Here is a 22,833-nt window from a genome sequence, read left to right on the forward strand (position 1 = left end):
TACTATTAAATAGCCATTACTGTCCATATCTACTTGTCTGTTAAAGCCTTAAATACATTTGAATGTACTTTGTTGTATTCTGATGCAGTGCTGAGGCATGATGGTGTTTTTAAATAGAGTCTTAATGAAATGCAGCCTCCATCATGCACCAAACACACACACACACACACACACACACACACACACACACACACACACACACACACACACACACACACACACACACACACACACACACACACACACACACACACACACACACACACACACACACACACAGAGTGTGTCAGGCTGTGTTAGCTGAATAGCAGAACCAGAGAAGAACATTATTGATGTAGTCATTATTTAAGCATGAGCAGTCTTTGCTTTTATACAGTAGCTGCGGTGTTAGAGCTGGCTTATATAACAACTGAAAGACTAAGAAAGATAAGTAAAGGACACACACATACACACACATACATACGTACGTTCAAAAGTTTGGGGTCACTTAGAAATGTCCTTGTTTTTGAAAGAAAAGCTATTTTTTTGGTCCATTAAAATAACATCAAATTTATCAGAAATACAGTATAGACATTGTTCATGTTGTAAATGACTATTGTAGCTGGAAACGGCAGATTTTTTTATGGAATATCTACATAGGCGTACAGAGGCCCATTATCAGCAACCATCACTCCTCAAATCAAATTGTATTTGTCACATACACATGGTTAGCAGATGTTAATGCGAGTGTAGCGAAATGCAGTGACCCCAAACATTTGAACGGTAGTGTACATACACACGTTTTCCCAGGGGTTGAAGGTGAGTGTTGTTGTTTCCATAGTGATGAGCAGCTGCTGAGTCTGGAGGGCGGGAATTCTTCCAGCGGACAGGAAAGAGAGGGGTCGGGGGGTGTGGCTCGGAGAGAAGGACCCAGCGACTACGAACTTGCCCTGGAGAACAAGACCAAACAGGTGTGTGTGCAGCGGGATACAGGCCGGCAGAAATGGACCAGGCTGCTGCCTGTGTGTTTCTTTCGCTCTCTCTCTCCCCCCCTTCTCTGCATCTCCTTCCCACTCCCCCTCTCTCTGAGTCTCAGAGGAAGTAAAAGGGGATTGCTTGCTGAATAGAGATGTCGGATCTTAATTTGTGAAATGTGAAGTATTATGTGGATTGTAATTATTGGGCATTTTTGTAGGGGTGGATCCATTTTTCGTACGGGAAAATCTAGTCTGAAATTTTTAAGTGGAGATGGCAAACTTAAAAAGCCTTTTAAAACCTTTTAAATCTCCTGCATTGCAGGAAAGTTGTCCTGCAACAGGGTGATCAAATTAAGATCCTACATCTGTATGTGAAACAGAAGAATGTCTTAATAAAATAGCTTTCTTTTTGTCTTCTGTTTCCCTGAAACACAGTGATGTAGTGATTGGTGTCTGTGATGAAGAGGGATTGGAGTCTGTTGTACTGTTTTAGGAGAGGAGAGCTTGTCCTGCTATCCTTTTTATTTTGGAGAAATATCCAGTTTAACAAATGGAGGCTTGTAGCATTGCTCTGTGACTACAATATCCCTCCCCCCAAAACCTTACTAACAATATTTTTCTCTGTTCTTCTCTTTCCTCTCTCTCCCTCTCTGTTTGTAGATAGAGGAGTTGGAACAGAGGTACGGTGGCCACCTGGTGTCGCGCGCGCTGCGTGTTGTATTCAGATGGCGTTCCGTCAGTACCAGCTCAGTAAGAACTTCCAGAAGATCCGTAACTCTCTGTCAGAGAGCAAGTTGCCACGCCGCATCTCCCTGCGCCGGCCCAACCCCAGCCGGAACCAAAAATCCACCCAGCGACACAGCTTCTTGTTAGAGACCGGGAGACCCCCCCTGCGCCCCAAAACACCCCCACCACCCCCTTCACGCTCCACCTCCCTGCCCCCCTCCCCCGCCACGGGCCCCGGGCCCTCGCTCACACAGCTGGAGGACTGCTTCTCAGAGCAGGTGAGCTTTATATGTAGCACTTTAGCCTAGCATAGTCTAGCATCAGTAAACAGTAAGCCTAGCGTAGCATCATAAAACTTACAGGTGTTCCAATGACTCGTATTATGATTCTTATTCCAGGTACGCTCACTGGCCCATTCGATAGACGAGGCCCTGCGTGGGTGGAGCCTGTCGGAGGGGGTTGAGGGGGGGACAGCGGGGCTGCTGATGGACCCCGGGGCGTTTCGGATGGCTGCACAGAGTGCCTGCATGCCTCGCAGTGCCAGCTCCCTGCTCATGGCCTTCAGAGACGTCACCGTTCACATCGACACCAACAACTACACTGTCTCCACGACTACCACCTCCACGACTACCACTGCTACCCACGGCAACACAGGGGCAGGAGCAGGAGGGAGCAGGCAAGTCTCAGTGGATGGGGGAGAGAAGGGAGGAGGGGTGAGGACTCAATCAACAACCTCCCAGCTAAGGGGTGAGGCGGAGTTTCCTGCCCCCCCTCCCAGTGAGTTGTTGGAGGGAGGAGGGTCGAGAAGGGGTTCAACTGTGACAGGGCAGGGGGGAGAGATGGGGAGGCAGAGTGGCTCAGAGAGACTCAGTTCCACCTCCACCTCTACCTCAGCCCAGTCTAACCAGTATACCACTCAGTCATCCTATTCCCAGTACCCCCAGTACTCAACATACCCCAAGGCTCATCACCCCCAGTCCCAGCCAGGGTCCCAGTCAACCAGCGACCCCACCTCTGAGGCTCTCCAGGCCCTGGTCCTCTCTCTGCCTAGAGACCGCTGCCAGGACCCTACCTCCTGCCGATCCCCCACACTCTCCACTGATACGCATCGCAAACGACTCTATCGCATTGGACTCAACCTCTTCAACGTGTGAGTGCACACACACACACACACACACACACACACACACACACACACACACACACACACACACACACACACACACACACACACACACACACACACACACACACACACACACACACACACACATGCATGCAAATACAAATACGCAAATACTTTATATACCTAATACCAGGGTTGTGTTCAATTACGAATTTTGGAATTGACTCCCATTCAACTCATGATTTGAAATTTTAATTGAATTGGCCACAACCCACAGGATGTAGAATTTGAATTTGAGTGACAGGAAGTAGAATTTAATTCAGTACAATTCAAAGAAATTCCTTTCAGTCATAGAACATGAGAGTTTCATTTAATCTGAAAGGTCAAACTTCCAGATACCAAAGAATATGTAATTCTCTGGAAACAATGTACTCTTGTTCATGTACTCTTTAACCTTAGTGCTTAGAATAGCCAATTATATTTCAACCAACCATTTCATTTGTTTGGCTTGTTTTTTTTAAGGGTCAACTTGATGGTCAAACTAATGCATTCTGGGAAAAGTAGTATTTCCCCCATATTAAAACAAATGTAAGGGATTAATGAAATATGATAACCTATAATATTTGCATACAGATTTCCCATGGGCACACAATGGTTGAATCAACGTTGTTTCCACGACATTTAAATGAAATTCGTTGAACCAACGTGGAGTAGACGTTGAATTGATGTCTGTGCCCAGTGGGTTTGTTTTCCTTGATCATTCCTTTTAAGAGTTAGTCCTGAAAATCAATTGCTTCAACAATATTTTATATGCATGTATATAACGACATGTTTGGTGTTTTATGTACAAGATGCATATTTGTATAGACTATACCTAAAATAGAAGAGGCATTTGCATTGTATTTCCTTTCACTGAATTCAATTCTATTTCCTTTAATTAAAATTAAAATTGCAATTCTGCATCCTGTTTACTACTTCAATTGAAATTCAATAATTGAATTGGAATTTATGAGGCATCCTCAATTCAATTCCCTGACACACACAGGGTCGAATTGTCCTTTAGCTACTCATAGAATTATTCACAGAACAGGTATCTGGTCTAGAAAAGGGAGAGAGAGAGAGGTGTTCTCTATATATAGTGGTACATACTGTTGGCCTGCAGCCTGTAGTTAATGTAAATTAGCTAAAGTTCTTCACTGATAGAGTTGCCTGTTACTTTACGGTCCTATCCACATCCACCCACACACACATGCATATACCAATATTGTGCTGTCTATCTCTGCTGTAGGAACCCAGAGCGAGGCATCCACTTCCTGATCACCCGTGGTTTTGTCCCAGACACGCCCATGGGCGTGGCCCACTTCCTGCTACAAAGGAAGGGCCTGAGCCGACAGATGATTGGAGAGTTCCTGGGGAACAGTAAGCTACTCTTCAACAGAGATGTCCTGGAGTGAGTCCACACACAAAATATAGCACACACACATGCACAGACAACCACACATACACACTTGAATGCATGCATACGGCATATACAATATGTTTTACACATACAGTAGGGTCCGGAATGATTGGATCCCTTAATAAAGATGGGCATAAAAGACTGTACAAATACTTAGCTACTGTATATTGTATGCTGTGGTGGAAAAAGTACCCAATCGTCATACTTGAGTATAAGTAAAGATAACTTAATAGAAGATGAAAAAGTAAAAATTGAAAGTCACCCAGTAAAATTCTACTTGAATAAAAGTCTAAAAGTATTTGATTTTAAATATACTTAAGTATCAAAAGTAAAAGTATGAATCATTTAAAATTCCTTATATTAAGCAAACCAGACAGCGCCATTTTCTTGTTTTATTTATTTATTTATTTATTTATGGATAGCCAGGGGCACACTCCAACACTCAGACATAATTAACAAACAAAGTATGTGTGCTATGAGTCCGCCAGATCAGAGGCACAAGGGTTGACCAGGGAGGTTCTCTTGATAAGTCCGTGAATTTGACCATTTTCCTATCCTGTTAAGAATTCAAAATGTAAAGAGTACTTTTGGGTGTCAGGGAAAATGTATGGAGTAAAAACGACATTATTTTCTTTCGGGATGTAGTGAAGTAAAAGTAAAAGTAGTCAAAATTACAGATACCCCAAAAAACGACTTAACTTCAGTCGTGGCCAAAAGTTTTGAGAATGACACAAATATACATTTTCACAAAGTCTGTTGTCTCAGTTTGTATGATGGCAATTTGCATATACTCCAGAATGTTATGAAGAGTGTTCAGATGAAATGCAACTAATTGCAAAGTTCCTCTTTGCCATGCAAATGAACTGAATCCCCAAAAGACATTTCCACTGCATTTCAGCCCTGCCACAAAAGGACCAGTTGACATCATGTCAGTGATTCTCTCGTTAACACAGGTGTGAGTGTTGACGAGGACAAGGCTGGAGATCACTCTGTCATGCTGATTGAGTTAGAATAACAGATTGGAAGCTTCAAAAGGAGGGTGGTGCTTGGAATCATTGTTTTTCCTCTGTCAATCATGGTTAACTGCAAGGAAACACGTGCCGTCATCATTGCTTTGCACAAAAAGGGCTTCACAGGCAAGGATATTGCTGCCAGTAAGATTGCACCTAAATCAAAAATGTATCGGATCATCAAGAACTTCAAGGAGAGCAGTTCAATTGTTGTGAAAAAGGCTTCAGGAAGAAAGTCCAGCAAGCTCCATGACCGTCTCCTTAAGTTGATTCAGCTGCGGGATCGGCGCACCACCAGTACAGAACTTGCTAAAGAATAGCAGCAGGCAGGTGTGAGTTCATCTGCACGCACAGTGAGGTGAAGACTTTTGAAGGGTGGCCTGGTGTCAAGAAGGGCAACAAAGAATAATAATAATAATAATATATGCCATTTAGCAGACGCTTTTATCCAAAGCGACTTACATGTGTGCATACATTCTACATATGGGTGGTCCCGGGGATCGAACCCACTACCCTGGCGTTACAAGCGCCATGCTCTACCAACTGAGCTACAGAAGGACCACAAAAGAAGCCACTTCTCTCCAGGAAAAACATCAGGGACAGACTGATATTCTGCAAAGGGTACAGGGATTGGACTGCTGAGGACTGGGGTAAAGTCATTTTCTCTGATGAATCCCATTTCCGATTGTTTGGGGCATCCGGAAAAAAGCGTGTCCGGAGAAGACAAGGTGAGCGCTACCATCAGTCCTGTGTCATGCCAACAGTAAAGAATCCTGAGACCATTCATGTGTGGGGTTGCTTCTCAGCCAAGGGAGTGGGCTCACTCACAATTTTGCCTAAGAACACAGCCATGAATAAAGAATGGTACCAACACATCCTCCGAGAGCAACTTCTCCCAACCATCCAGGAACAGTTTGGTGACGAACAATGCCTTTTCCAGCATGATGGAGCACCTTGCCATAAGGCAAAAGTGATAACTAAGTGGCTCGGGGAACAAAACATTGATATTTTGGTTCCATGGCCAGGAAACTCCCCAGACCTTAATCCCATTGAGAACTTGTGGTCCATCCTCAAGAGGAGACAACCAAAACCCCACAAATTCTGACAAACTCCAAACATTGATTATGCAAGAATGGGCTGCCATCAGTCAGGATGTGGCCCAGAAGTTAATTGACAGCATGCCAGGGCGGATTGCAGGAGTCTGGAAAAGGAAAGGTCAACACTGCAAATATTGACTCTTTGCATCAACTTCATGTAATTGTCAATACAATCATTTGACACTTATGAAATACTTGTAATTATACTTCAGTATTCCATAGTAACATCTGACAAAAATATCTAAAGACACTGAAGCAGCAAACTTTGTGGAAATTAATATTTGTGTCATTCTCAAAACTTTTGGCCACGACTGTAGTACTTTGAAGTAATTTTACTTAAGTATTTTACAACACTGATTGTATGCTCCAAAACTATTGTATGCTAAACTTAAAATCACCAGATTTTACAGTAGGGATGAGGTATTTTCTGCATATGCTCTTTCGAAGGCCAAACCCACTGCTGGTGTGCACGGCCATTTTGATGTGTGCTTGGGGTTATTGCTTTAGTACAATATATGTAGTTTGAGCATACAATATAGCATAGTATTTGTATTATTTATTATATACAGTATTTTTGCTGATCTTTATCAAGGGATCCAATAATTCCAGACCCCACTGTAAATGCGCACACACACACATGGATGCATGCTCTCATACTGCAGAGAGAGAGAGAGCCAGGAGAGAGTGTGTTTTGCTTTGAGAAAAAATAGGTCACAGCACTCAGCACAATGTTTTTCTCTACATCTCTCGCCCTTCTCTCTCTTCTTTTCTCTCTACTCCCCCTCTATCTCTCTCTCTGTCTCACACAGCTTTCTTTGCCCTTATCCATTGGACGGAATATGTACTGTATATTTGCATTTGTCAAGTGTGTAAGCATATTTGTGTGTGTGTGTGTGTGTGTGTATATATGTTCCAGGTCAGTGGCTCTGTAATGAAACTATGACTAAAAAAGGAAGAAAAAAAACACCAAGAGCAGTTGTACACTCACCCTCGTACACACACACACACACCAATGACGTCAACAGTGACATGAGCGAGACATACGCAACTAACCTCTCCTCCCCCTCTGTCTCTCTAGCTGTGTGGTGGATGAGATGGACTTCTCTGGGATGGAGCTGGATGAGGCTCTGAGGAAGTTCCAGTCTCACATCAGAGTCCAGGGAGAGGCCCAGAAGGTGGAGAGACTCATTGAAGCTTTCAGGTCAGACCCATCAACCAATCACATCACACCCTTAAACTGAACTGAAGTCAATCAAGGTTACTCCAGGGTTAGGCACTCTAGTTCTGGAGTGCCATGAACAGCAGGTTCCAACGTAGCACCACATTTGACCTAACTACTAATAACCTCAGCAGCTGAGATAATCTATCAATATCAGAGATGAGCTCAATTCCACCTACCGAGTGTTCTCTCAGGTCTAAAACAAGAAGTGTCCTACATCCTGGATTAGGGTCTTTGGTATTTGGTATTGGTATTTTTTTTTACTAGGATCCCCATTCAGCAGCTACTCTTCCTGGGGTCCACACAAAACATGAAACATAATACAGAATGACATAATACAGAACATCATTAGACAAGAACAGCTCAAGGATGACATAATACAGAGTTGGGAGGGGGTAGTAGTGTAGACATGCTATTACAGGTCTGTTAGGTAACGGATGTTATGTCATCTGTCATAAGGGTAACATAAGAAGTAATTTTAACGGAGTTATTCCTTTACGGATAAACACATTAATTTCGCAAGTGATCATGTGAGCACGTGATCTTGTGAGATCTCATTTAATGTGAAGTTAATGTGACAACCATGTGAAGCAATATGTGACAACATGTGAAGCAGTGGCACCCGTTATTTTGGCATTAATACATGTCACATATCAGTTTGCAAACAAGGTAAAACATTTATTTTATTTTTTATCATTGATTAATAAAGCCACATTTTGTAAGGCATCTCCAAATGCAGGTGTTTCAGCCTAGCTCAGTGCATTCCGTGGTTGTGGGGCAGCCAGCGGAAAATATGGAACGTAGGGGTTGGTAATGTTTTCTAGTTGCGCCATGATTGGTTCAATGTTCTTTCACTCGTGGGGAAACTACGCCTTGAAAAATCTAAGGGTAGAGCTCAAGAATTCGAATCCCTTAGGTGCTGCCAAAGAGTTACATTAGAAGTGCCCATCCAAGAAGGCTCAAGGTCATTAGCCACAGATAAAATTGAGTCAAATTACATATATACAGTAGCTTTGATGGCAAGCTAGCATTCATCAACATGAATGAAGTCGACAATCTACTGGCAAATCCTTTTCAATCCTTGTCATATGAAGATAAATAATGAGGATAAATTATAGATAAAATGTATCGGTGCTCATCGGCCATTGGACATAAAAATTACACAACAAGTTGGAAATCGCAAATTCAACAATGAGCTGTTTGGAAGGAATCAGTGTCTAACTGCAGCAATCGCTAGCCTGCTATTCAGTGGAGTGGGTGTGTGGTCCCAAATCTGGGTTTAAGGGTGTCTTTTCCAAGCTTAAAAGGATTAACATACAACATTGACAATGCTGTCAATCCAGCATGACTTATGCCGTGCTCAAAACAACTGGAAACTCGGAACTGGGAAATCTGACTTCAGTGCATTCAAGACAATTGGGAACTTGGAAGAAACGAGCTCCGACTGGGAAAATAAGTTTTGAATGGTCATCCAACTTGGAATTGCAAGTCACCTCTTTCTAGAGCTCCAACCTGAAGATCACTGATGTCATCATGATGCAACCTTGTTTTTTTAAGTGTTCCCAGTTGTCTTGAAAGCACCATAAATCCTGAGAATGACAGACTTTAACGATATAGTTTGATGACAAAATTTGCCCACCAAGGACCGCCGCGCCACCTTCCTCTGTTCAAGTGGGCACAGCACTAAAAGGTGAGTCCAACAATGTCTTGTATGCTGCTGCATAAATGACGTAATATGCCAGGGATATATGTATACTGTAGCTAAGAAAGTACTACTAGCTGTATGTTGTGTAGTAAGCTGTTTAGCTGTTGGTAGTGCACATGTAGCCTATAGCCTGTTTTAGAGAAATGTCATCTTCAAATATTGTAAGAGCTTTCATTGTATGCTTATATGCCCCCTTTATTTATCCACGGTTCTGACTTGGGAGAATACTGTAAGACCGGCCCATGTTCTGTATTCTGTCACTGTACATTTCAAAAGTGCTAAACAAATAGTTATATTGACCACGTCCGTCCTAGTTCGCTCATTAAAGTCTCAATCGAAATAACAGATTGCCTCTTATCCGCTCGTAATCCCCTTATGACAGTTTGTACATCTCAATTGTCAGCAGAAACCAAATTTTTTTCAAGCAAGTAAGCCATATTAGCTCAGTTTTTTTTTATGCACACTTAGAATCTAGCCCTATCAGATCTGCACTAACAAACACCTGCATAGCGGTTGTTTTGGTGGTGGATGTCACGTTGGCATGAAGGGTCAGGAGACAGACGCAAGAATGCGTAATAGTTTTTTTTATTAAACCCAAATTACGGCGTGCTGTGTAAAGGCACGGGGATGAAGACCAAACAAACAAGTAACAAAACACAGGGTAGAAACCCAAAACAAAAGAGCGAGGAGTACCTTGAATAAATAATACACGCACACAATGATTAACTCACAGGACGAGACCCATAATCATCTGCGCAATCCACAATGGCACGAAAGCCATTGTAACAATAAACGACAGCCCAATGGAAACCAAAGGGCACACTTATACAAGTACTAATAATTGGGAACAGGGTACAGGTGTGCATAATAAATGTTCTGGAGGGATCCGTGACAGTGGAACTGCATTAGAGCTGTCAAATCCACAAGTGGCTCCTGGAATTATACCAGGACTTGCATGTTTACTAGTTGGAACACCGGGATATGATATGTAATCTACACCTCAATTAGGCTGATAGAAATCCTCACTATTTTTGATTTTAAATTTGAGTGTCATTATTTCTATATAGAGTAGCCTACACTTTCTCGTTCTGAAATACGAACTTGAGTAGGACTGGTGTGGCTTCGTGACAATGATTACACAGGCAGCTGCTCACCGATTTGACAGGTCTAATGCAGTTACAACTCCAACACCGCCAAAAAAGGTGTCGGCAGTCACGTGTTTATGCTTGATCTGATTGAATCTAGGTCTTAATGTCAAGTGTCCCAGAGAGTGCAAATTATTGGTGGTAAAATTATACACTGCTCAAAAAAATAAAGGGAACACTAAAATAACACATCCTAGATCTGAATTAATGAAATATTCTTATTAAATACTTTTTTCGTTACATAGTTGAATGTGCTGACAACAAAATCACACAAAAATTATCAATGGAAATCCAATTTATCAACCCATGGAGGTCTGGATTTGGAGTCACACTCAAAATTAAAGTGGAAAACCACACTACAGGCTGATCCAACTTTGATGTAATGTCCTTAAAACAAGTCAAAATGAGGCTCAGTCGTGTGTGTGGCCTCCACGTGCCTGTATGACCTCCCTACAACGCCTGGGCATTCTCCTGATGAGGTGGCGGATGGTCTCCCGAGGGATCTCCTCCCAGACCTGGACTAAAGCATCCACCAACTCCTGGACAGTCTGTGGTGCAATGTGGCGTTGGTGGATGGAGCAAGACATGATGTCCCAGATGTGCTTAATTGGATTCAGGTCTGAGGAACGGGCGGGCCAGTCCATAGCATCAATGCCTTCCTCTTGAAGGAACTGCTGACACACTCCAGCCACATGAGGTCTAGCATTGTCTTGCATTAGGAGGAACCCAGGGCCAACCGCACCAGTATATGGTCTCACAAGGGATCTGAGGATCTCATCTCGGTACCTAATGGCAGTCAGGCTAGCTCTGGCGAGCACATGGAGGGCTGTGCGGCCCCCCCAAAGAAATGCCACCCCACACCATGACTGACCCACCGCCAAACCGGTCATGCTGGAGGATGTTGCAGGCAGCAGAACGTTCCCCACGGCGTCTCCAGACTCTGTCACGTCTGTCACATGTGCTCAGTGTGAACCTGCTTTCATCTGTGAAGAGCACAGGGCACCAGTGGCGAATTTGCCAATCTTGGTGTTCTCTGGCAAATGCCAAACGTCCTGCACGGTGTTGGGCTGTAAGCACAACCCCCACCTGTGGACGTCGGGGCCTCATACCACCGTCATGGAGTCTGTTTCTGACCGTTTGAGCAGACACATGCACATTTGTGGCCTGCTGGAGGTCATTTTGCAGGGCTCTGGCAGTGCTCCTCCTGCTCCTCCTTGCACAAAGGCGGCAGTAGCTGTCCTGTTGCTGGGTTGTTGCCCTCCTCCACGGCTCCTGATGTACTGGCCTGTCTCCTGGTTGCGCCTCCATGCTCTTGACACTACGCTGACAGACACAGCAAACCTTCTTGCCACAGCTCGCATTGATGTTCCATCCTGGATGAGCTGCACTACCTGAGCCACTTGTGTGGGTTGTAGACTCCGTCTCATGCTACCACTAGAGTGAAAGCACCGCCAGCATTCAAAAGTGACCAAAACATCAGCCAGGAAGCATAGGAACTGAGAAGTGGTCTGTGGTCACCACCTGCAGAACCACTCCTTTATTGGGGGTGTCTTGCTAATTTCCTATAATTTCCACCTGTTGTCTATTCCATTTGCACAACAGCATGTGAAATGTATTGTCAATCAGTGTTGCTTCCTAAGTGGACAGTTTGATTTCACAGAAGTGTGATTGACTTGGAGTTACATTGTGTTGTTTAAGTGTTCCCTTTATTTTTTTGAGCAGTGTATATATAACATATATAATAATATATAATAAATGTATATAATTAACACAGAAAATATTTGAATAAGTATTTACACTAAGCAGTGTGTAAATTGAAAACTTTTCCAGTGTCTATATGGGTCCACAGACTCCACACTTTCAGTGACATATTTACCACTCTCAGTGTTAATTATTATTATTAATTATATATTTATGTACATAAAAATGTGTCTATCCTATGTCCATGTCCTAGGCCATTTGTGTCGAACCAAAAACACTGAGTTTACCAAACATTAGGAACACCTTCCTAATATTGAGTTGAACCCTTTTGCCCTCAGAGCGGCTTAAGTTTGAGACCTTGATGTTCATCAAATGCAATTTCCATCTTAAATGATTAACCAAGATCTAAAATTACCGTTAAAGAATCATAGGCTAAAATAGAATCAAAGAGTAATGAAATGCAGGATGTAAAGCAATTCTGAAAAATGTCTGTTAAACACTTCTTTGGCAGTCAAATAACTTGCATATATTCAAATACCTTCAAATATTATTTGTTTTTCTGAGACCTGTATTTGAATATCAGAGGAAATAGATGCCAATAAGATGCCTTTAGTTGAATCTCTATATTCGACTACCTCGAGTATTGAAAAGTTGGTATTTTCAAATAAATTACAAAATACAAGTATTTTCTTTAGCTGTGAGTAGAAGATCTGTTTAGGAGGCCTTGAGTCGCTCTTCCTCATGAGGTGACCTGCCCATCGGAGTTGGTCTCATTACGATGGCTTCTATATTGGAGGAGTTGGTTCACCCCAGGTGACTGATGTTGGTTTGTCTGTCTTCCCAGCTGATGTTAAGTATTTTCCTGAGGCAGCATGGTGGAATCTTTCAAGGGGTTTGATGTGTTTTCAAAATACGGTCCAGGTTTCTGCACCGTATAGCAGGGTCGGGATGATCACAGCTTGTACACGTCCACTTTGTTCCTGGTGGTAGTGTTGCAATCCTTGAAGACCCTGTTTTTGAGTTTGCCAAAGGCAGCACTTGTTCGAGCAATCCAATGTTGGATTTCATCATCAAATAAAATGTTATTGATTCACATGTGCCGAATACAACAGGTGTAGACCTAACAGGGAAATGCTTACATACAAGCCCTTAACCAACAATGCAGTTTTAAGAAAAATGAGTGTTGGGCCTCCCGTGTGGCGCAGTAGTTAAGGGCGCTGTACTGTAGTGCCAGCTGTGCCACCAGAGACTCTGGTTTCGCTCCCAGGCTCTCTCGTACCTGGCCGCGACCGGGAGGTCTGTGGGGCGACGTACAATTGGCCTAGCGTCGTCCGGGTTAGGGAGGGTTTGGCTGGTAGGGATATCCTTGTCTCACCAAGCACCAGCGACTCCTGTGGCGGGCGCACATTGGTGCGGCTGGCTTCCGCGTTGGATGCGCGCTGTGTTAAGAAGCAGTGCGGCTTGGTTGTGTATCGGAGGACGCATGACTTTCAACGTTTGTCTCTCCCGGGCCCGTACGGGAGTTGTAGCGATGAGACAAGATAGTAGCTACTAACAATTGGATACCACAAAATTGGGGAGAAAAGGGGTAAAAATTAATGCAAATAGTCTGGGTAGCCATTAGATTAGCTGTTCAGGAGTCTTATGGCTTGGGGTTAGAAGCTGTTAAGAAGCCTTTTGGACCTAGACTTGGCATTCCAGTATCGCTTGCCATGCGGTAGCAGAGACAACAGTCTATGACTAGGGTGGATGGAGTCTTTGAAAATTTTTAGGGGCTTCCTCTGACACTGCCTGGTATAGAGGTCCTGGATGGCAGGAAGCTTGGCCTCAGTGATATACTGGGCCATACGCACTACCCTCTGTAGTGCCTTGTGGTCAGAGGCCGAGCAGTTGCCATACCAGGCAGTGATGCAACCAGTCAGGATGCTCTCGATGGTGCAGCTGTAGAACCTTTTGAGGATCTGAGGACCCATGCCAAATATTTTCAGTTCCCTGAGGGAGAATAGGTTTTGTCATACCCTCTTCATGACTGTCTTGGTGTGTTTGGATAGTATGTTGGTGATGTGGACACCAAGGAACTTGAAGCTCTCAACCTGCTCCACTACAGCCCCGTCGATGAGAATGGGGGTGTGCTCGGTCTTCCTTTTCCAGTAGTCCACAATAATCTCCTTTGTCTTCATCATGTTAAGGGAGAGGTTCTTATCCTGGCCCCACACGGCCAGGTCACCGACCTCCCTATAAGCTGTCTCATTGTTATTGGTGATCAGGCCTACCACTGTTGTGTTGTCTGCAAACTTAATGATGGTGTTGAAGTCGTGCTTGGCCATGCAGTCATGGGTGAACAGGGAGTGCAGCAGGGGACTGAGCACGCACCCCCTAATGGCCCCCGTGTTGAGGAACAGCGTGGCAGATGTGTTGTTACCTACCCTTCCCACCTGGGGGCGGCCCGTCAGGAAGTCCAGGATCCAGTTGCATTGGGAGCTGCTTAGTCCCAGCGTCCTTAGTGATGAGTGATGAGTGATGAGTGATGAGCTTTGAGGGCTCTATGGTGCTGAGCTGTAGTCAATAAATAGCATTCTCACATATGTGTTCCTTTTGTCCAGGTGGGAAAGGGCAGTGTGGACTGCAATAGAGATTGCATCATCTGTGGATCTTTTTGGGCGGTATGCAAATTGGAGTGGGTCTAGGGTTTCTGGGATAATGGTGTTGTTGTGAGCCATGACCAGCCTTTCAAAGCACTTCATGGCTATGGACATGAATGCTACGGGTCGGTAGTCATTTAGGCAGGTTAACTTAGTGTTCTTGGGCACAGGAACTATGGTGGTCTGCTTGAAACATGTTGGTATTACAGACTCAGTCAGGGACAGGTTGAACATTTCAGTGAAGACGCTTGCCAGTTGGCCAGCATGCTTCTGTGTTGCTAGCCTCGAAGCGAGCATAGAAGTAATTTAGCTCGTCTGGTAGGCTCTTGTCACTGGGCAGCTCACGGCAGTGCTTCCCTTTGTAGTCTGTAATAGTTTGCAAGCCCTGCCACATAAGACGAGCGTTGGAGCTGGTGTAGTACAATTCAATCTTAAGTCTTGTATTGATGCTTTGCCCGTTTCATGGTTCGTTGGAGGGCATAGCGCGATTTCTTATAAGCTTCCAGGTTAGAGTCCCGCTCCTTGAAAGTGGCAGCTCTACCCTTTAGCTCAGTGCGGATGTTGCCTGTAAACCATGGCTTCTGGTTGGGGTATGTACATACGGTCACTGTGGGGACAACGTCGTCGATGCACTTATTGATGAAGCCAGTGACTGATGTGGTGTACTCCTCAATGCCATCAGAAGAATCCCGGAACATATTCTAGTCAGTGCTAGCAAAACAGTCCTGCAGCTTAGCATCTGCGTCGTCTGACCACTTCTTTATTGAGTGAGTCACTGGTGCTTCCTGCTTTAGTTTTTGCTTGTAAGCAGGAATCAGGAGGATAGAATTATGGTCAGATTTGCCAAATGGAGTGCGAGGGAGAGCTTTGTACAAGTCTCTGTGTGTAAAGTTGCTCTCAAGTTTTTTTCCCTCTGGTTGCACATTTAACATGCTGGTAGAAATGAGGTAAAACAGATTTAAGTTTCCTGCATTAAAGCCCTGCCACTTGGAGCGCCGCCGCTAGATAAGTGTTTTCCTGTTTGCTTATGGCCTCATACAGCTCATTGAGTGCGGTCTTAGGATATTATCCATTAGGATATTGGTGGAGAGGTGGCTACCTAGGTATGTGAAACTGGGAATGTTTTCAAGTATTGTATTGTTGGCAGTGACCTTGGGGGATGGCAGGTTGCTTTCCATGGTTGCTGGAAGTAGTTCTTTGTTTTTCTGGGGTTGAGTGCTGTATGCTTTTGTGAATACGTTAGCAGTGACCTGGAGATCAGCTTCTGAACTCACACAAACACTGCTCCTTCCCAGTGTCAAGAGTATTTGATGTGCAGCAGGACTCTCAAGAAACTGAAAACTTAGGAAGCTTGTATGTGTGTATCTCTTCTCAGGATGTAAGAACCCACAAATAAACAGTATTACATAATGTCTGAAGTTAAGAAAGAAAAATTAAATAGTTACTAACTAATGACACGAATGGACAAGCAGTTTGTCTCTGAGGCCATTACAACAGAATGGCTTTCTGTCTTGGCATATAGCCTAGTATTTAGTATTGGGCCAGAGACAAAGTGGAAAATCTGTTGATGTGCCTTTGAGCAAGGCACTTAACCCTAATTAAGTCAGGGTTGCTGTTAAGAACTCTCACTCTCAGGGGGAGTTGGTATATGCAAAAAACACATCCAATTCATGTCCAGTGCACAGAAATAGGACACATTTATGCATCCACCAAATTATTATTGTTATTATTTCACTTTGTCTTTCTGTCCCTTTCACTGTCTCTCTCTTTGACTATCTCCTTCTCTGTCTCTTTTTCAATATCTCCCTCTACCCCCTGTTAGAGGTACTGTATTTGTAACAACAACTCTCTTTACATCTCTCTCTCTCCATCTCTCCAGTCAGAGGTATTGTATGTGTAATCCCGAGGTGGTGCAGCAGTTCCATAACCCAGACACCATTTTCATCCTGGCCTTTGCTGTGGTCCTCCTCAACACTGATATGTATTCCCCTAACATCAAACCTCAACGCAAGATGGGCCTTGACGACTTCATACGTAACCTACGAGGTGACTGGCTGTCTTTGTATATGTGTGTCTGTGTTTGTCTGTCTGTGTGTTGTTTGTGTGTGAAACACAAATCTATAAACGGTACCTAGCTTGTTAAACGGTACCTAGCTTGTTAAACGGTACCTAGCTTGTTAAACGGTACCTATCTTATTAAACGGTACCTATCTTATTAAACGGTACCTATCTTATTAAACGGTACCTATCTTATTAAACGGTACCTAGCTTGTTAAACGGTACCTAGCTTGTTAAACGGTACCTAGCTTGTTAAACGGTACCTAGCTTGTTAAACGGTACCTAGCTTATTAAACGGCACCTAGCTTGTTAAACGGTACCTAGCTTGTTAAACGGTACCTAGTTTGTTAAACGGCACCTAGCTTGTTAAACGGTACCTAGCTTGTTAAACGGTACCTAGCTTATTAAACGGTACCTAGCTTGTTAAACGGTACCTAGCTTATTAAACGGTACCTAGCTTGTTAAACGGTACCTAGCTTGTTAAACGGTACCTAGCTTGTTAAACGGTACCTAGCTTGTTAAACGGTACCTAGCTTATTAAACGGTACCTAGCTTGTTAAACGGTACCTAGCTTGTTAAACGGTACCTAGCTTATTAAACGGTACCTAGCTTGTTAAACGGTACCTAGCTTATTAAACGGTACCTAGCTTGTTAAACGGTACCTAGCTTGTTAAACGGTACCTAGCTTGTTAAACGGTACCTATCTTATTAAACGGTACCTAGCTTGTTAAACGGTACCTATCTTATTAAACGGTACCTATCTTATTAAACGGTACCTATCTTATTAAACGGTACCTAGCTTGTTAAACGGTACCTAGCTTATTAAACGGTACCTATCTTATTAAACGGTACCTATCTTATTAAACGGTACCTATCTTATAAAACGGTACCTAGCTTGTTAAACGGTACCTAGCTTGTTAAACGGTACCTAGCTTGTTAAACGGTACCTATCTTATTAAACGGTACCTAGCTTATTAAACGGTACCTAGCTTGTTAAACGGTACCTAGCTTGTTAAACGGTACCTAGCTTGTTAAACGGTACCTATCTTATTAAACGGTACCTAGCTTATTAAACGGTACCTAGCTTGTTAAACGGTACCTAGCTTGTTAAACGGTACCTAGCTTGTTAAACGGTACCTAGCTTGTTAAACGGTACCTAGCTTGTTAAACGGTACCTATCTTATTAAACGGTACCTATCTTATTAAACGGTACCTATCTTATTAAACGGTACCTAGCCTGTTAAACGGTACCTAGCCTGTTAAACGGCACCTAGCCTGTTAAACGGCACCTAGTTTGTTAAACGGCACCTAGCTTGTTAAACGGCACCTAGCTTGTTAAACGGTACCTAGCTTGTTAAACGGTACCTAGCTTGTTAAACGGCACCTAGCTTGTTAAACGGTACCTAGCTTGTTAAACGGTACCTAGCTTGTTAAACGGTACCTAGCTTGTTAAACGGCACCTAGCTTGTTAAACGGTACCTAGCTTGTTAAACGGTACCTAGCTTGTTAAACGGTACCTAGCTTGTTAAACGGTACCTAGCTTTTTAAACGGTTCCTAGCTTGTTAGTGGGGTTACGTCTTTGTTTTTGCCTTTTTTGCTTTTCTTTTGAGCCTACTTATAGAAGAAAGAATAAAAATAATCTGAAGTCCACGGTGGTAATTTATGGACAGTGTGTGCCTGTGTGTGTTTGACTCAGTATAATAAGCTGCAGAAGTCTTGCAACATTTATGACAGTGTTTCTGAGCCTGGTGTTAGAGACTAGAGACACTGGAGCGGTTATTTATAGAACAGGTGCACAGACAATGCTTTGTACACTTAGTATACTAAACATTAGGAACACCTTCCTAATATTTAGTTGCACCCCCTTTCGCCCTCAGAACAGCCTCTATTTGTCGGGGCATGGACTCTACAAGGTGTCAAAAGCATTCCACAGGGATGCTGGCCCATGTTGACTCCCACAGTTGTCAAGTTACACACGGGAAACACACAGGAAACTGGAGCGTGAAAAAAACAGCAGTGTTGCAGTTCTTGACACAAACCGGTGGGCCGGGCACATACCACCATGCCCTGTTCAGAGGCACTTAAATATTTTGTCTTGCCCCTTTACACTCTGAATGGCACACATACACAATCCATGTCTCAATTGTCTCAAGGTTCAAAAATCCTAATCTAACCTGTCTCCTCCCTTTAATCTACACTGATTGAAGTGGATTTAACAAGTGACATCAATAAGGGATCATAGCTCTCACTTGGATTCACCTGGTCAGTTTATGTCATGTTTTGTATACTCAGCGTGTATTTTAATACAACACAGGACCAATTTCATATGGAATGATTGACAGCTGGTTGAAAGAGACAGATTGAATTGTGGGGGATCAGAGATGGTGAATCTAGAGAACGCACCAAATCGGGGGGTGAGAGAGGATGGACTGGGAGCTGAACATCATTAACTCCTGTCCGCTCCCGTGTGGCGCAGCAGTCTAAGGATCTCAGTGCTAGAGGCATCACTACAGACCCTGATTTGATTCCAGGCTGATTCACCATCCCTGATCCCCCACAATTCAATCTGTCTCTTTCAACCAGCTGTCAATCATTCCATATGAAATTGGTCTTGTGTTGTATTAAAATATACGCTGAGTATACAAAACATGACATAAACTGACCAGGTGAATCCAAGTGAGAGCCCTTATTGATGTCATTTGTTAAATCCAGGACAACAAACTGGCTGTGACTGGGAGTCCCATAGGGCTGTGGACAATTGGCCCAGCGCTGTCCGGGTTTGGCCGGTGTAGGCTGTCATTGTAAATAAGAATTTGTTCTTAACTGACTTGCCTAGTTAAATAAAATAAATAACTCAGTAAAATGTTCTACTGGGGATGAGGCTTCTGTTGAGTCTCTTGACTGAAACACAGCACAATATCTCCCTCTAGTGTTGAGATACAGCCACAGCAGGGTGATAGATTTCATTTTTATTTTGTCACATGCACAGGGTCGCAGATGAAGTTCCAGTGTACAGTGAAATACTTAAGCTCAGTGCATGTGTGAATGAAACAATAATATTAATAATAATGATATGGTAGGAATAGTGGTGGCTATTCAGTATGATAAATGTCCATCGGGCTGGGGGCAGGGTAGATGTCCAGTGGGGAAGCAGAAAAGGGTGGGTGGGGGGGGCTGATTAGTGGTGGCTATTCAGTAGCCCGATGGTCTGGGGGTAGAAGCTATTGGCCAGTCTGTTCGTTTTTAGCCATGATGCTCCTGTACTGCCCGCATCTGAGTGATGGAAGTGGGGAGAACAGGCCGTGGCTCAAATGGCTGAGGTCCCTGATGATCCTAACATCAGCCACTCCTGCCCTGTCCTGCAACGAGCCTGAACCAGGGGTGGGGTCAATTCAGTTTGCAATTCATTTTCGGAATTCCCTCTAGTTCCTTGTGTGTCCCTGTTCCCTCAGGAGTGGACGACGGGGCAGACATCCCCAGGGAGATGGTGACAGGGATCTATGAGAGGACCCAGCAGAGAGAGCTACGCTCCAACGAAGACCACGTCACCTACGTCAGCCGTGTGGAACAGTCCGTACTGGGCATGAAGACTGTGAGTGTGTTGTGTGACTGAGCGAGAGCCAGAAAGAGATTGGTGTATGTGTGTGTGTGAGAGAGAGAGTGGAGTCTGTGTGTGTGTTTACCCCATGGTTTACAGTTGAAGTCGGAAATGTACATACACCTTAACCAAATACATTTAAACTAAGTTTTTTCACAATTCCTAACATTTAATCCTAGTAAAGAATCCCTGTCTTAGGTCAGTTAGCATCAGCACTTTATTTTAAGAATGTGAAATGTCAGGATAATAGTAGAGAGAATGGTTTATTTAAACTTTTATTTCTTCCATCACATTCCCAGTGGGTCAGAAGTTTACATCCATTAAATTAGTATTTGGTAGCATTGCCTTCAAATTGTTTAACTTGGGTGAAACGTTTCAGGTAGCCTTCCACAAGCTTCCCACAATAATTTGTGTGAATTTTGGCCCATTCCTCCTGACAGAGCTGGTGTAACTGAGTCAGGTGTGTAGGCCTCCTTGCTCGCATGCGCTTTTTTAGTTCTGCCCACAAATGTTCTATAGGATTGAGGTCAGGGCTTTGTGATGACCACTCCAATACCTTGACTTTGTTGTCCTTAAGCCATTTTGCCACAACTTTGGAAGTATACTTGGGATCATTGTCCATTTGGAAGACTCATTTGCGACCAAGCTTTAACTTCCTGACTGATGTCTTTTGCTTCAATATATCCACATAATTTCCCCACCTCATGTAGCCATCTATTTTGTGAAGTGCACCAATCTCTGCTGCAGCAAAGCACCCCCACAACATGATGCTGCCACCCCCGTTCTTTACGGTTGGGATTGTGTTCTTTGGCTTGCAAGCCTCCCCCTTTTTCCTCCAAACATAACGATGGTCATTATGGCCAAACATTTTCTATTTTTGTTTCATCAGACCAGAGGACATTTCTTCAAAAAGTACGATATTTGTCCCCATGTGCAGTTGCAAACCGTAGTCTTGTCTTTTTTGGGGCGGTTTTGGAGCACTTGCTTCTTCCTTGCTGAGCCGTCTTATAGGTTATGTCGATAAAGGACTTGTTTTACTGTGGATATAGATACTTCTGTACCTGTTTCCTCCAGCATCTTCACAAGTTTCTTTGCTGTTGTTCTGGGATTGATTTGCACGTTTTGCACCAAAGTACGGTAATCTCTATTATATATATGCCATTTAGCGGACGCTTTTATCCAAAGCGACTTACAGTCATGTGTGCATACATTCTACGTATGGGTGGTCCCGGGAATCGAACCCACTACCCTGGCATTACAAGCGCCATGCTCTACCAACTGAGCTACAGGACACACACATCTCTAGGAGACTGAACGCGTCTCCATCCTGAGTGGTATGATGGCTGCGTACTATTGTTTGTACAGGTGAACGTGGTACCTTCAGGTGTTTGGAAATTGCTCCCAAGGAAGAACCAGACTTGTGGAGGTCTAAAAATGTTTCTCTGAGGTCTTGGTTGATTTCTTTTGATTTCCCCATGATGTCAAGCAAAGAGGCACTGAGTTTGAAGGTAGGCCTTGAAATACATCCACAGGTACACCTCCAATCGACTCAAATGATGTCAATTAGCCTATCAGAAGCTTCTAAATCCATGACATTATTTTCTGGAATTTTCAAAGCTGATTAAAGGCACAGTCAACTTAGTGTATGTAAACCTCTGACCATTGGAATTGTGATACAGTGAATTATAAATGAAATAATATGTCTGTAAACAATTGTTGGAAAAAATACTTGTGTCATGCACAAAGTAGATGTCCTAACCGACTTGACAAAACAAGACATTTGTTAACAAGACATTTGTGGAGTGGTTGAAAAATGAGTTTTAATGACTCCAACCTAAGTGTATGTAAACGTCCAACTTCAACTGTATGTGTGTGTGTGTTTTTCTGTAGATCCTGTCTGTGCCCCACCGTAGGCTGGTCTGCTGTTGTCGTTTGTTCGAGGTGGCAGACTTCAACAAACCTCTGAAACAGAAACTGGCGAACACCCAAAGAGAGGTGTTCCTTTTCAACGACCTCATACTGGTGAGAACACACACAAGCACACACACGCACGCATGGACACATGCACACACACACCCACACGTTAAAGCATGACTAGTGTTTATTTAAGTGATAATGCCCGAGAAGCTGGTGTTTGGAGGATATATTGGCAATGGTGTTGTTAGGCCTGGAAAACCGTGCAAATATATCCTTCAAACACTGGCTTCTCGGGCATTATCACTTTTATGCAATGGTACCAACATAATCAAATAATGATTTTCATTAAAAACATTATTCTGATGAATTTATTCATACTTTTCTTCCTTTCACAAGATATAGTCCCAAAACAAATCTAGGGTTGGTACCCAAGCCGGCTGGTCGTTCGTTCTATTGGTTCGGTTGCCAGATAT

General features: G+C 43.5%; 1 protein-coding gene across 1 annotated transcript in view; it reads left to right on the forward strand.

Annotated features, from left to right (window-relative positions):
- The window catches only part of LOC118400837 (IQ motif and SEC7 domain-containing protein 3-like), a 63,656-nt gene that overhangs the window by 22,371 nt on the left and 18,452 nt on the right, over nucleotides 1-22,833 (forward strand). Inside the window, 9 exon segments of the mRNA XM_052474892.1 lie at nucleotides 821-950; nucleotides 1,617-1,659; nucleotides 1,662-1,960; nucleotides 2,081-2,832; nucleotides 4,097-4,258; nucleotides 7,453-7,575; nucleotides 16,666-16,832; nucleotides 20,298-20,437; nucleotides 22,334-22,465. Coding sequence (XP_052330852.1) covers nucleotides 821-950; nucleotides 1,617-1,659; nucleotides 1,662-1,960; nucleotides 2,081-2,832; nucleotides 4,097-4,258; nucleotides 7,453-7,575; nucleotides 16,666-16,832; nucleotides 20,298-20,437; nucleotides 22,334-22,465 — 1,948 coding nt within the window.

The sequence above is a fragment of the Oncorhynchus keta genome, chromosome 22, assembly GCF_023373465.1.
Source record: "Oncorhynchus keta strain PuntledgeMale-10-30-2019 chromosome 22, Oket_V2, whole genome shotgun sequence".
Lineage (NCBI taxonomy): Eukaryota > Metazoa > Chordata > Actinopteri > Salmoniformes > Salmonidae > Oncorhynchus > Oncorhynchus keta.